The sequence below is a fragment of the Rhinoraja longicauda genome, chromosome 8 (assembly GCF_053455715.1).
Source record: "Rhinoraja longicauda isolate Sanriku21f chromosome 8, sRhiLon1.1, whole genome shotgun sequence".
In the NCBI taxonomy this organism is placed as follows: Eukaryota; Metazoa; Chordata; class Chondrichthyes; order Rajiformes; family Arhynchobatidae; genus Rhinoraja; species Rhinoraja longicauda.
Window position 1 is genome coordinate 23,909,680 of NC_135960.1, and position 14,422 is coordinate 23,924,101.

The following is a 14,422-nucleotide window of genomic DNA, read 5'->3' on the forward strand; positions in this document are numbered from 1 at the left end:
AGCTTAATGATGGAAAGACTGAGGTGAAATCAACATTTATCTTAAACTCCAGAGGATTCAATGCCCAGATACCAGAAATATCTTTGCTTTAAAAGATTAGCGTCAGATACAAAGATATGTTATTTTTGTAAATATTACTACAACTGAGTGTGAAAGATTTTATTAGTACATTTTATAACATCATGTGAAACCATAATTGATATGTTCTTCCAATCTGTAAATCAACCACTAGAAAATCTTGAAATCTGGAATACTCTGTAGTTTCCAGATTGAAAACAATTTACAAAAAATATGGAAATTACTGAACTTCAAGAGAAAATTACAGTGGAAACATCTAATCTTATTGCGAATTGTAAGCATCTTCTAATTGGGCACAGTATTTAGTTTAGATACTAGCACCCGGGGGCTTCTAAAGATATCGTACAACAGAAATGTAATTTTTGGTTTCTGACATTAAGAAACAGATTTGATGATATATTTAATTTGTAATTGTACTGTAAGTACAAACTTGGAAATTGCAAAGAAAACGTTGTGGCTAAAATACAATTACTGCATGAAACAAATTGAGAAATGCTGAAATGACTTTGGAAGCAAGTAAATCTCCAAGCTTCAAAAGCAAAAAAAACTATCCTGATGATTTCTCTAACAACATAAAGTACTGATTGATCGTCCCTAAATGTCTGAACTTGTTCGCAAGTCCCTCTGAATTTCATGACAAAAAATACCAATGTGGGGCTCAATAATAATCTAAACTGGTCAGGAAGACAAATTAATCTACAAAGGTACGGCTACTGTCACCTAACCGTATCTTCCAAAGATACTACCTGGCTCGCTGATTACTCCAGCACTGTGTGTTTTTTTATATTGTACGGCTACTTCTCGCCAACGTCATAACATGAAGCATATGTCAACAGTAAAAACAGCTGCGCCCATCTGCCAGCCCCGGGTCAAAGCCAGGGCTGGAGAGGGCAGCGGGTTCAAGCCACCATCACACGATGGCAGAGGGGTTCCCAACTGACAGGAGCTCGGACCGAGGCGAGGACGGACTTGGACAGAGGTGAAGTCAGGAGCTGGGACAGGAGCTGGGGTAGGGACTAGGACCGAGGCGGGGACAGGCTATGACAGTAACTGGGGTAAGCACTAAGAAGGAGGCGGGGACAGGGGCTGTGGTAGGGACTAGGACAGGGGCTGTGGTAGGGACTAGGACAGGGGCTGGGGTAGGGACGAGGACAGCGGCTGAGGTCGGGGCAAGGATGGGGACAGGAGCAAGGGTCTCGGCCGCCGCCGGCGCCCTTTCACCGGCTCCTACCTCTCCCACTCAGACGCAGTGGTAAAATCCGTGATTTCAAACACTTCCGACTCCGGCTGTCAGTAAAAAAAGAGAAACATGAAAAGGGGTGAGGGAAAAAAGACCACCTGCAAGTCGAAAACTTAAATTACAGGCGGTATATTCTAGCACAAAACAGAGAAACCTTACATCGCTGTCCGCCGCCATCTTGGAATCCATCTGTTTGAGAACGGGGTATTGTGGGTAACGGAGGCGGCATCGGCATCGCTGACAGGCCAGAGAGACGGGGAAACTGGCACTGGCACCGGGCCTGAGGGAGACGAGCCACTGGCATCTCTGGCACCGGGCCTGAGGGAGACGGGGAAACTGGCACCTCTGGCACTGGGCCTGAGGGAGACGGGGAAACTGGCACCTCTGGCACTGGCACTGGGCCTGAGGGAGACGGGGCACCGACGAGGAAACTGGCACCGGGCCTGAGGGAGACGGGGAGACTGGCACCGATGGGGAAACTGGCACCGGGCCTGAGGGAGACAGGGAAACTGGCACCTCTGGCACCGGGCCTGAGGGAGACGTGGAGACTGGCACCACTGGCACTGGCACCGGGCCTGAGGGAGACAGGGAAACTGGCACTGAGCCTGAGGGAGACGGGGCACTGGCGCCACTGGCATTGGGCTTGAGGGAGATGGGCCACTGGCATCGGGCCTGAGGGAGCCAGGACACTGGCAGCAGGCCTGCGGGAGACAGGGCACTGGCACGGGCCTGAGGGAGATGGATCACTGGCATCAGGCAGCTCTGGCACCAGGCCTGAGGGAGATGAACCACTGGCATCAGGCAGCTCTGGTACCAGGCAGAACTGGCACCAGGCCTGAGGAAGATGGGGCACTGGCACCAGGCATCACTGGCACAGGGCGAGGGAGACAATCCACTGGCATTGGCATCAGCTGTCACTATAAAGTATATAAAGTTGCGATAGGCATAGATAGGGTAGTCAGTTGGAATCTTTTAACCGAGGTGGATATGTCAAAGACTAGAGGACATAGCTTGAAGGTGAGAATGGAAAAGGTTTTTTACACAGAGAGTGGTGGGTGCCTGGAATACACATCCAGGAGTGGTGGTGGAGGCAGAGATGATAGTGGCATATAAGAGACATTTAGATATGCAGGTGGTGGAGGGAAATGGGTCACGTGTGGGCAAAGGAGATTAGTTTAACTTAGCATCATGTTTAGCATAGACATTTGTGGGCCAAATGGCCTGCTCCCGTGCTCTCCTGTTTATGTTCTTGTTTTTGGCTCAACAACTAACACGACATGAGTGCACAGATTTGCAACACCTGTTGAAATCCTTTACATTTCATTTCATGTTTCCTTGTTATTAATAATAATAATAATAATAATGCATTACATTTATATAGCGCTTTTCTAAACACTCAAAGACGCTTTACAGGGTTTACTAAAACATAGGGAAAAAAAGAAATAGATAAATAAGTAAACGAACAGAAAAGGAAAAAGAAAGTGAGGTGATGGTCAGTGATTGAAGGCAGTGCTGAACAGGTGAGACTTCAGTGATGTTATGAATGTGGTGAGTGAGGAGGAGTCTCTGACGGTTTGGGGTAGTGAGTTCCAGAGTGTGGGAGCAGCGATGGAGAAAGCCCTGTCCCCCCAGGATCTGAGTTTGGTCCGGATGGGGGGGGACAGGAGGTTAGCAGCAGCAGAGCGGAGGGTACGGGTTGGAGTGTGTCTGTGGAGGTCAGTCAGGTAGGATGGGGCCAGGTTATGGAGGGCTTTGTAGGTCATGAGGAGGATTTTGTACTGGATTCTCTGGGGGATGGGGAGCCAGTGGAGCTTGTAAAGGACGGGGGTGATATGGTCACCGGTCGGGGAGTGGGTGAGTAGACGGGCAGCGGAGTTCTGGATGTATTAGAGTTTATTGATGATTTTTGAGGGTGAACCATAGAGGAGGCTGTTGCAGTAGTCCAGAAGGGAGGTGATGAAGGCGTGGATGAGGGTTTCTGCAGCTGTGGAGGAGAGGGATGGACGGAGACGGGCGATGTTTTTGAGGTGGAAGAAGGCTGTCTTGGTGATGTGTTTGATGTGTTTGTCGAAGGAGAGGGTTTGATCAAAGATGATTCCAAGATTCCGGATGTGAGGGGAGGTGGATACTGGGAAACCATCAATATTGAGGGTGAAGTTGTGGGTGGATTTGGTGAGCGTTTTTGGTCCAATGATGATGATTTCAGATTTGTCGCAGTTGAGTTTGAGGAAATTGAATTGAAGCCAAGATTTTATTTCAGTGATGCAGTTTGTCAGGGAAGAGTGTGTGGTGGTGGAGATTGACTTGGTGGAGATGAGGAGCTGGATATCATCGGCGAAGCAGTGGAACTTGAGACCGTAACGGCGGATTAATTGACCAAGGGGGAACAGGTACGGGATGAAGAGGAGGGGGCCGAGAACTGAACCTTGGGGGACACCTTGGGGGAGGGGAGCGGTGGGGGATTTGCACCGGAGGATGGGGGATTTGTCGGAGAGGTATGATTTGATCCAGGATAGGGCTGTGCCGGTGATGTTAAAGGTGGTTTCAAGTCGGGTGAGGAGGATGGAGTGATTTATGGTGTCAAAGGCGGCACTGAGGTCGAGTAGGATGAGAATGTTGAGGTTGCCAGCGTCAGAGGAGAGGAAAAGGTCGTTGGTGATTTTGAGGAGTGCAGTTTCAGTACTGTGGTTGGAGCGGAATCCGGATTGGAATGTTTCATACAGGTTATATGTAGGGAGGTGATGTTTGAGTTGAGAAGCTACAGCGCGTTCCAAAACTTTGGACAGAAAGGGTAGGTTGGAGATTGGTCTGAAGTTGTTTGGGGTGTCAGGGTTGAGTCCAGGTTTTTTCAGAATAGGGATGACAGCAGCGATTTTGAGGGATGGCGGGACGATGCCAGTGGACAGGGAGGAGTTTATTGTTGCAGTGATAAGTGGAGAGAGAGCAGGAAGGCAGGCCTTGACAAAGCTGGAGGGGATGGGGTCCAGAGAGCAGGTGGCAGTTTTCATTCCTGTGAAGAGGTCAGAGAGGTCGGTGGTGGAGACTGGGGAGAACTGAGACAGGGGTTGGCAGGATAAGGGGGAGCAGGTGGTTTGAGGGGGAGCAGGTGCGTTGGTGGTTAAGGTGCTGTAGATGTTGTCTATTTTGCTTTAACCCTATTATTAACCCTAAAAAATATTTGAGCAGCTCAAATCTGCCTGCGGTAACGTTGTTCAACATTGAGGCTAAACCGACTTCTTGGACATTTCTCTTTATGACTACTTCCTTGATACAGAAACATTAAGTTCATTAATATTTCCTATCTTGTACCGTACTAATGTATTTGTCCAGCCTTTTAGATTCACAAAATTTCACTGAACAAAACATACTCAATGAACATAGTTTACTAAATTGATGAATGACTGTATGTAACTAACAAAAAGCTTCTGTTTTCCAATAAGTGATAAAAAGGGAAGGATGAGCATTTATATTGTGTGCTTCACTGCCTCAGTATATCTTAAATAGTTTTACAAGCATTGAAGTGCTTTTGAAATATCGTTGCCGATTTATTGTAGACAAAATTGACAGCTTATTTACAAATAGTTCTACAGATAGTCATAAGATGTAAAACAAGATGTTTTTGTTACTTTACATTCCAAAGATATATTGATCAAAGATAGCAACCATCGCCCCACTATTCCATGGAGATTACCATGGGATTGTTCACATTTAATTTAAAGGATTTAATTGGGAGCGTGACTTTCAATCTGAAAAAGGGTTTTGACCTGAAATGTCACCCATTCCTTCTCTCCAGAGATACTGCCTGTCCCGCTGAGTTACTCCAGTTTTTTGTGTCTATCTTCGGTTTAAACCAGCATCTGCAGTTCCTTCCTGCACAAGGTTAAATATTTTATTTGAAGGATGGAGCTTCCAATGGATTGATATGTTGGTATGGATTGTGTGATGATTTGGTTTGACCTTTTTCTTTAGCACCAGATTGTCCTCTTCTGCAGGCTTGTTTTTTTACCAATTACCTGATTTTTTTGAGGGGGGGGTGCTAATTGGCACAATGTTACACTCAATTATCAATGGTTCAATGGTACTTTATTGTCACATGCACTTAGATACAGTGAAATTCAATTTTCCATACAGGTCAGTAAAAACCTTACTATATACAGTATAGGCACAATCATACTCAAGTGCAAAAGTGTAAGATTAGTAGATTACGTTCTAACATGCTAAAAAATCTGTAATTCTGTTTCGAGTGAGTACATGTATAGATTTTCTCCTTCATGAGATAAAGCATTCCTCTAATAATCTGCTCTACCTTGTGACTCATCCAGAAACTTTTTTTTAAATCTGAAAATGGTAGACAACCTTTTAAAAGTCTGGTTAGCATGAGTTTAAGCCTGAGTCCTCAGTAATTAAACATTTTCCAATAAGTCTTAACTTCTAGGGAAATGGGGAAGATATGTGGAACAGCTCTGGGAGAAGTTGTAGAGTAAATGGGCAGTTAGAGGGTGATAATACAACCTTCGAAGAATGATATGTTGTGAATTCCAGGACCAGCTGCATTAAAAAGGCCAGACTGCATTAGAGAAAACTGAGTAATGTCATAGAAGACTCCCAGCAGAAATGGTCAATTCTGATACAGATTGGTAAAGTACCTGAAGTTGTGGAATTTGATGTTGAACCCAGAAGCTGCACCTTGCCCAGCCTCTAAGACAAAGTGCTGTTGCGCACAAACAGTGGACAGTGAAGGAGGCCCAGAGATAATCTGTAGAGTGGGAGTGAGCTGGAGACTGAAAGAGGCAGGCAACAGGAAGCTGCGGATGGTCCCTGACTACCTAATGCAGGTGGTCTGCAAAGCCATCTCCCAATCTTTCTTTTCTTCTTTACATAAAAGCAATCCATAGCAAGAATGTCCTTCCTCAAATCCTAATTTGAGGAAGGACATTCTTGCTATTGAGGGAGTGCAGAGTAGGTTCACGAGGTTAATTCCCGGGATGGCGGGACTGTCATATGTTGAAAGAATGGAGCGACTGGGCTTGTATTCACTGGAATTTAGAAGGATGAGAGGGGATCTTATAGAAACATATAAAATTATTAAGGGATTGGACACACTAGATGTAGGAAACATGTTCCCGATGTTGGGGGAGTCCAGAATCAGGGGCCACAGTTTAATAGACAATAGGTGCAGGAGTAGGCCATTCAGCCCTTCGAGCCAGCACCGCCATTCACCGTGATCATGGCTGATCATGCACAATCAGTACCCTGTTCCTGCTTTCTCCCCATATCCCCTGACTCCGCTATCATTAAGAGCTCTATCTAACTCTCTCTTGAAAACATCCAGAGAATTGGCCTCCACTGCCTTCTGAGGCAGAGAATTCCGCAGCTTCAAAATTCTCTGAGTGAAAAAGTTTAAGAATAAGGGGTAGGCCATTTAGAACTGAGATGAGGAAAAACTTTTTCACACAGAGAGTTGTGAATTTGTGGAATTCTCTGCCTCAGAAGGCAGAAGAGGCCGATTCACTGGATGCGTTCAAAGGAGAGTTAGATAGAGCTCTTAAGACTAGCGGAATCAAGAGGTATGGGGAGAAGGCAGGAACGGGGCACTGATTGTGGCTGATCAGCCATGATCACATTGAATGGTGGTGCTGGCTCAAAGGGTTGAATGGGCTACTTCTGCACCTATTGTCTATGTATCTATGATAGGAGCAGAATTAGGCCATTCGGCACATCGTCTACTCTGCCATTCAATCATGGCTGATCTATCTCTACCTCCTAACCCCATTCTCCTGCCTTTTCCCCATAACCCCCGACACCCGTACTAATCAAGAATCTATCTATCTCTGCCTTAAAAATATCCATTGACGGCCTCCACAGCCTTCTTTGGCAGAGAATTCCACAGATTCACCACCCTCTGACCAAAGAAATTCCTCATCTCCTTCCTAAAGGAACGGCCTTTAATTCTGAGGCTGTGACCTTTAGTCCTAGACTCCCACTCGTGGAAACATCCTCTATCCAAGCCTTTCACTATTCAGTACGTTTCAATAAGGTCCCCCCTCATTCTTCTAAACTCCAACGAGAACAGGCCAATGCCATCAAACGCTCATCATATGTTAACCCACTCATTCCTAGAATCATTCTTGTAAACCTCTTATAGACCGTCACCAGGGTCAGCACATCCTTCCTCAAATATGGTGCCCAAAATTGCTCACAATACTCAAAGTGCGGCCTGACCAACACCTTATAGAGCCTCAGCATTACATACCTTTTTTTGTATTCGAGCCCTCTTGAAATAAATCTAGCATGGCTTTGCCTTCTTTACTACCGATTCGACTTGCAGATTAACTTTTTGGGAATCCTGCCCCAGCACTCCCAAGTCCCTATGCACCTCCAGTTTCTGGATTCTCTCCCCATTTAGAAAATAGTCTATACCTTTACTCCTACTACCAAAATGCATGATTCTACACTTTGCTACGCTATATTCCGTTTGCCACTCCTTTGCCCACTCTTCCAACCTGTCCAAGTCCTGCAGAGTTTCACATGGAACTGATCACGAGCACGATTTCAACTAAAATTGATATTAAATTATACTCGAGAAAAACCCAATTTACCCAATTTCTAAACAAATCTTCCTATTTTCACAGACATAGTTAGGATGTTTCACCTGTTGGCGTATCTGCAAATTAAGGAACATGATTTCTGAATACGAGATCATCTACTTAAGATGAGGAGGAATTGGCTTTCCTAATGCATTCTGAATCTTTGGAATTCCCTATTAAAATTCATATTGGTATTGGTTAATTATTGTGATGTGTATTGAGATATACTGAATAACTGTTTTGCTTGTGATCCAGGTAAATCAAACATTCAGTACAATCAAACCGTGCATAAGTGCGAAAAGGTAGTGCAAAGAGAAAGGAAACTGCGAATATGGTATTACAGTTCCAGAAAAAGTGCAGAAAAAATACTGCAAGGGCTGCATTAAGGTAGATTTGTGATTAGGAATACACCCTTTCTGAATTCCGTTCAAAGGTCTGAAAACAACAGGGAAGAAGCTGTTCTTGAATCTGGTGATATGTGCTTTCAAGCTCTCATATATTCTACCCAACGAAAGGGGAAGAATGAATTTGTCAAGACAGAATGAAGTATAGAGTAAATTGGGAGGAGATTGGTTTCCATGATGGATTGGGCTATGTCTATAACACTCTGCAATTTCATACAGTGTTGGGCAGTGATGCATCCTGATAGAATGGTAGATCTATGGTAGATCTGTAGAAATTGGTAAGTCAGTGGAGACATGCCGAATTTCCTTAGTCTTCTGAGGAAGTAGAGGCATTGATGCTATGGACAAGAAAGCACGTCAATGTGGTTAAATCAGGCCAAATTGTTGGTGATATTTACACCTTGGAACTTGAAGCTTTTGTCCATTTCCTATCCTATCCTAGAGCAATCACCAATAATATTTCACCAGCAGAAAAATAAAACGAAATTTTTAGATATTCTGGAACACTAACAGAAAGACAAAAGTTTGAATCTGGCCTTAAATGATATTTAGTTTGCATCTTAAATACACAATAAATATATGTAATTAATAAATATCAAACATAATCCATTAGTTTGTAAGGTACGATGTTGTTCAAGAGAGAGCTAGATAGAGCTCTTAAGGATAGCGGAGTCAGGGGGTATGGGAAGAAGGCAGGAACTGTGTACTGATTGAGAAAGATCAGCCATGATCACATTGAATGGCGGTGCTGGCTCGAAGGGCCAAATGGCCTACTGCACCTATTGTCTATTGTTTATTAATGGTACAATGCCAAACCTGGGGTTTACCTCAATGCAAGAAGAATGAAATAATCAAATAACGTAAAATTTAAATAGATACTTGAAAAAATTTACTCGGCTACTATTTGATAACCACTAAGCTGAAAGGTAAATTATGTAGTTTCTGAGGTTTTCTCATGTGTAACTAGACATGGGCAATATCACCAATTATTGGTACATCATGTAAATAATCAAATGTTTATTGTCAGGTATTTAAAGGTTCATCAGGGAGGACATCAGGTCAACAATGACTACACCAACACAGTCAAGGTAGGATCAACTCACATAAAAAGGGTTAGTTACAGATTTTAAAAATGTATAGGAACAGTTCTAAGTCCATGCAGGGGCACAGTTCCTCAACATCTGTGGGTGGATGAGGAAGCACCGGCAGCCTCAGGCTTCTCACAGCAGCTTAGTCTTGCTCCAAGCCTGCAAAGAAAGTGGCACAATTAGTGAGACATCCTTTACCTTCTCCTCTCCCACTCCTAGCTAGAACTCCGTTGGGTTTTTAAGGAGTAGGGCTGATGAGGTGCAGGTAGGTTGATCCAATTCTGACTAATTTGATGTGTAGGAAGTAAACTGCAGACATTGATTTACATTGAAGATAGGCACAAAATGCTGGAGCAACTAAGTGGGAGAGGCAGCATCTCTGGAGAGAAGGAATGGGTGATGTTTCAGGTCGAGACCCATCTTCAGTCTGAAGAGTCTCGACCCAAACATCTAGCATTTTGTGTCTACCCTCTGACTAGTTGGATGCAGCTTTGCTCCTTCAGCGATGACTTCAGCTCAGTCCAGTGTCTAGGGTGCTGAAGTTTTCCGATGGCCAGGCGCCATTTGTGATGCTGGTCTTTGGCTTCTCCTGGCCTGTCTGCCGGTGACAGAGATTGGAGCGGCCCTTAGGGAGCCCCCTCGCCGAGTTAGGTTTAGGTCAGATTTTAATTCTATCTCCAACCAACCTCCAATGTCTCTGATAGTATTGGCTTAATAAAACCACAAAGCCATTTAATTTAAACATGTACCCTGAGCTAAGTTGCATTAACAATCACCTAGGCCTATACTTGACAGGAACTTCAGGGTCCCAAAGGCCCATGCATCAATTTACAGCAACTTGTCCAGTTACGTGAATAACTGGCAGCCCTTTCTGAATTTAATTGGAAGTTATATTTTTTCAAATAACTATTTATGGCTTTTAATTAGCTTCAGCTATTAAATTAATGTCATCATGAAGCCTATTGCAAACTAATAAAACAAATTAGCCTTAATGGTTGATAAAGAATAGTGAAAGTCCCAGGGCCATATGCCTGAAAACATACCCTTCGGCTCACCAGTCTGTGCCAATCTTTAAGCATCCATTTATACTAATTATACACAAATTTTGTTTTATTTTCCTTAAATTCCCACCAGCTTGCCCCTAACTTCTGCCACTCACCCACACACACATTTGGGGCAAATTACAATTGCCAGTTGCTAAATTACAGTCTTTGGGATGTGGTTGGAAACCAGAGCACCCAGAGGAAACCTGCGTGCTCACAGAAAGAATGTTAAAACTGCACACACACAACGTTGGAGGGCAGGATTAACTTGGGTCATTAAAGGTGTGAGGGCAGCAGCTCTACTAGCTGTGCCGCTTTACCTACCACTCTTAGATAATAGTAACCAATATAGATATAAATTCATTATTGAACTTGAAGTTTCTGAACCATTTATTATTTTCCTTATACAAGTATTTAGTATAATCTAATACATATTCTAAAAATCAAGTTGTAAGGTCACCTATATCATTGTTGGAAGTACATTGATATGGGTGAGTTTAAAACATTCGTAAGCACAACATTTAGACTGGCATTTCACTGCAGCATTGAAGAAGCATTAGAAACATAGAAAATAGGTGCAGGAGTAGGCCATTCGGCCCTTCGAGCCTGCACCGCCATTCAATATGATCATGGCTGATCATCCAGCTCAGTAACCTGTACCTGCCTTCTCTCCATACCCCCTGATCCCTTTAGCCACAAGGGCCACATCTAACTCCCTCTTAAATATAGCCAATAAACTGGCCTCAACCACCTTCTGTGGCAGAGAATTCCGCAGACTCACCACTCTGTGTGAAGAAATGTTTTCTCATCTCGGTCCTAAAAGACTCTCCCCTTATCCTTAAGCTGTGACCCCTGGTTCTGGACCTCCCCAACATCGGGAACAATCTTCCCGCATCTAGCCTCTCCAACCCCTTAAGAATTTTATATGTTTCTATAAGATCCCCCCTCAGTCTTCTAAATTCCAGCGAGTATAAGCCTAGTCTATCCAGTCTTTCTTCATATGAAAGTCCTGCCATCCCAGGGATCAATCTGGTGAACCTTCTCTGTACTCCCTCTAAGGCTAGAATGTCTTTCCTCAGATTAGGAGACCAAAACTGTACACAATACTCCAGGTGTGGTCTCACCAAGGCCCTGTACAACTGCAGCAGAACCTCCCTGCTCCTATACTCAAATCCTCTTGCTATGAATGCTAACATACCATTCGCTTTCTTCACTGCCTGCTGCACCTGCACGCTTGCATTCAATGACTGGTGCACCATGACACCCACGTCACGTTGCATCTCCCCTTTTCCTAATTGGCCACCATTCAGGTAATACTCTGCTTTCCTGTTCTTGCCGCCAAAGGGGATAACCTCACATTTATCCACATTATATTGCATCTGCCATGCATTTGCCCACTCGCCTAATATATCCAAGTCACTCTGCAGCCTCCTAGCATCCTCCTTGCAGCTAACACTGCCACCCAGCTTCGTGTCATCCGCAAACTTAGATATGTTGCATTCAATTCCCTCGTCCAAATCATTAATATATATTGTAAATAACTGGGGTCCCAGCACTGAGCCTTGCAGTACCCCACTAGTCACTGCCTGCCATTCCGAAAAGGACCCGTTTATTCCTACTCTTTGCTTCCTGTCTGCCAACCAATTCTCTATCCACCTCAACACTGAACCCCCAATACCGTGTGCTTTAAGTTTGTACACCAATCTCCTATGTGGGACCTTGTCGAAGGCCTTCTGAAAGTCCAGATATAACACATCGACTGGTTCTCCCTTATCCACTCTACTAGTTACATCCTCGAAAAATTCTATAAGATTCGTCAGACATGATTTGCCTTTCATAAATCCATGCTGACTTTGTCCGATGATTTCACCACTTTCGAAATGTGATGCTATCCCATCTTTAATAACTGACTCTAGCATTTTCCCCACTACCGATGTTAGGCTAACTGGTCAATAATTCCCCGTTTTCTCTCTCCCTCCTTTTTTAAAAAGTGGGGTTACATTAACTACCCTCCAATCCTCAGGAACTACTCCAGAATCTAAAGAGTTTTATTGCATTGTAACTGCTGTTTTTTCAAACTGATGTAATATATGATTATTCAAGGTCCCAGTGTCTACAACAAAGATCAATGAAAAAACAATGAAGACACAAGAAGACTGCTGGAAAATGTTGGAATCAGGTGCGAAAAGAAAAAATCCTCAAAGTGGATCAAGAAGCATCTAAGGAGACAGGGATATCCCTCATTCACCACAGATGCTGCTTGACTTGCTGAGTTCTTCCAGCAATTTGTGTTTGCATCAATAAAAAAACATGTAATCTTCACGTCCATTCATCCAGTGAACCCAAAATGTCTACTGTGAATACTGAGGGGAAAAAATTGACATTGCACATATTTTAATATTTTAATATGTATTTGGGTATTCTAAAGATGTAATTAAAACTTTTATTGTGTTAGCATGTTTATTTTTGTTCAAAAAATTCATTTGTCAATTGGAAATTTATAATAGGAAACAAGGAAATGGCAGAACAGTTAAATGAGTGCTTTGGTTCTCAAAGCCAAGGAAGCACAAACTATCTCCCGGAAATATTAGGGGACCGAGGATCTAGTGGGAGGGAGGAACTGAAGGGAATCCACATTAGTCAGAAAATGGTGTTAGGTAAACTGTTGGGACTGAAGGCAGATAAATCCCCAGGGCCTGATGGTCTGCATCAGGCCCTGGGGATTTATCAAGGAGGTGGCCCTAGAAATTGTGGATGCATTGGTGATCATTTTCCAATGTTCTCTCGACTCTGGATCAGTTCCTGTGGACTGGAGGGTAGCCAAAGTAACACCACTTTTTAAGAAAGGAGGGAGAGAGAAAACGGGGAATTATAGACCAGTTAGCCTTACATCGGTAGTGGGGAAGATGCTGGAGTTGATTATTAAAGATGTTATAGTAGCGCATTTGGAAAGTAGTGATGGGATCGGTCAAAGTTGGCATGGATTTATTAAGGGAAAATCATGCTTGACTAATCTTTTGGAATGGTTTGAGGGTGTAACAAGTAGAATGGATAAGGGAGAGCCAGTGGATGTGGTCTATCTGGACTTTCAAAAAGCCTTTGACAAGGTCCCACACAAGAGATTAGTGTGCAAAATTAGAGTATATGGTATTGGGGGTAGGGTATTGGCAATGGATAGAGAACTGGTTCGCAGACAGGAAGCAAAGAGTTGGAATTAACAGGTCCCTTTTCAGAATGACAGGCAGTGATTAGTGGTGTGCCGCAAGGCTTGGTGCTGGGACCCCAGTTGTTTACAATATATATTAATGATTTAGATGGAATTAACTGTAACATCTCTAAGTTTACGGATGACACAAAGCTGGGTGTCAGTGTGAGCTGCGAGGAGGATGCTATGAGGCTGCAGGGTGACTTGGGTGAGTGGGCAGAAGCATGTCAGATGTAATATAATGTAAATGAATGTGAGGTTATCCACTTTGGTGGCAAGAAGAGGAAGGCAGATTATTATCTGAATGGTGTCAGATGAGGAGAAGGGGAGGTGCAACGAGACCTGGGTGTGCTTGTACATCAGTCACTGAAAGTAAGCATGCAGGTACAGCAGCAAGTGAAGAAAGGTAATAGCATGTTGGCCTTCATTGCGAGAGGATTTGGATTTTGGAGCAAGGAGGTCCTACTGCAGTTGTGCAGAGCCCTGGTGAGTCTGCACCTGGAGTATTGTGTGCAATTTTGGTCTCCTAATTTGAGGAAGGACATTATTGCTATTGAGGGAGTGCAGCATAGGTTCATCAGGTTAATTTCCGGGATGGCGGGACTGACATATTAATGAAAGAATGGGTCGACTGGGCTTATATTCGCTGGAATTTAGAAGGATGAGAGGGGATCTTATAGAAACATATAAAATTCTTAGAGACACTGGAGTTTGGAAGGATGAGAGGAGATCTTATGGAGACATATAAAATTATAAAAGGACTGGACAAGCTAGATG

General features: G+C 43.7%; 1 protein-coding gene and 1 long non-coding RNA gene across 3 annotated transcripts in view; one reads left to right on the plus strand and one right to left on the minus strand.

The window, feature by feature from the left end:
* The window catches only part of rab3gap1 (RAB3 GTPase activating protein subunit 1), a 74,693-nt gene extending 73,186 nt beyond the window's left edge, over positions 1–1,507 (minus strand). Inside the window, exons 1-2 of one of the 2 annotated variants that reach the window (XM_078403409.1) lie at positions 1,478–1,507; positions 1,310–1,365 (exon numbers count right to left, since the gene is read on the minus strand). In XM_078403409.1, the coding sequence (XP_078259535.1) occupies positions 1,310–1,365; positions 1,478–1,507 (86 nt within the window). The remainder of the gene's footprint in view (positions 1–1,309; positions 1,366–1,477) is intronic. The other variant, XM_078403410.1, reaches the window with a different exon arrangement.
* Positions 919–12,891, plus strand: LOC144595777 (uncharacterized). The gene is made up of 3 exons (XR_013547536.1): positions 919–1,057; positions 9,337–9,397; positions 12,544–12,891. It is a non-coding gene; the product is annotated as an uncharacterized LOC144595777 (long non-coding RNA).
* Positions 12,892–14,422: the final 1,531 nt, after the last annotated feature.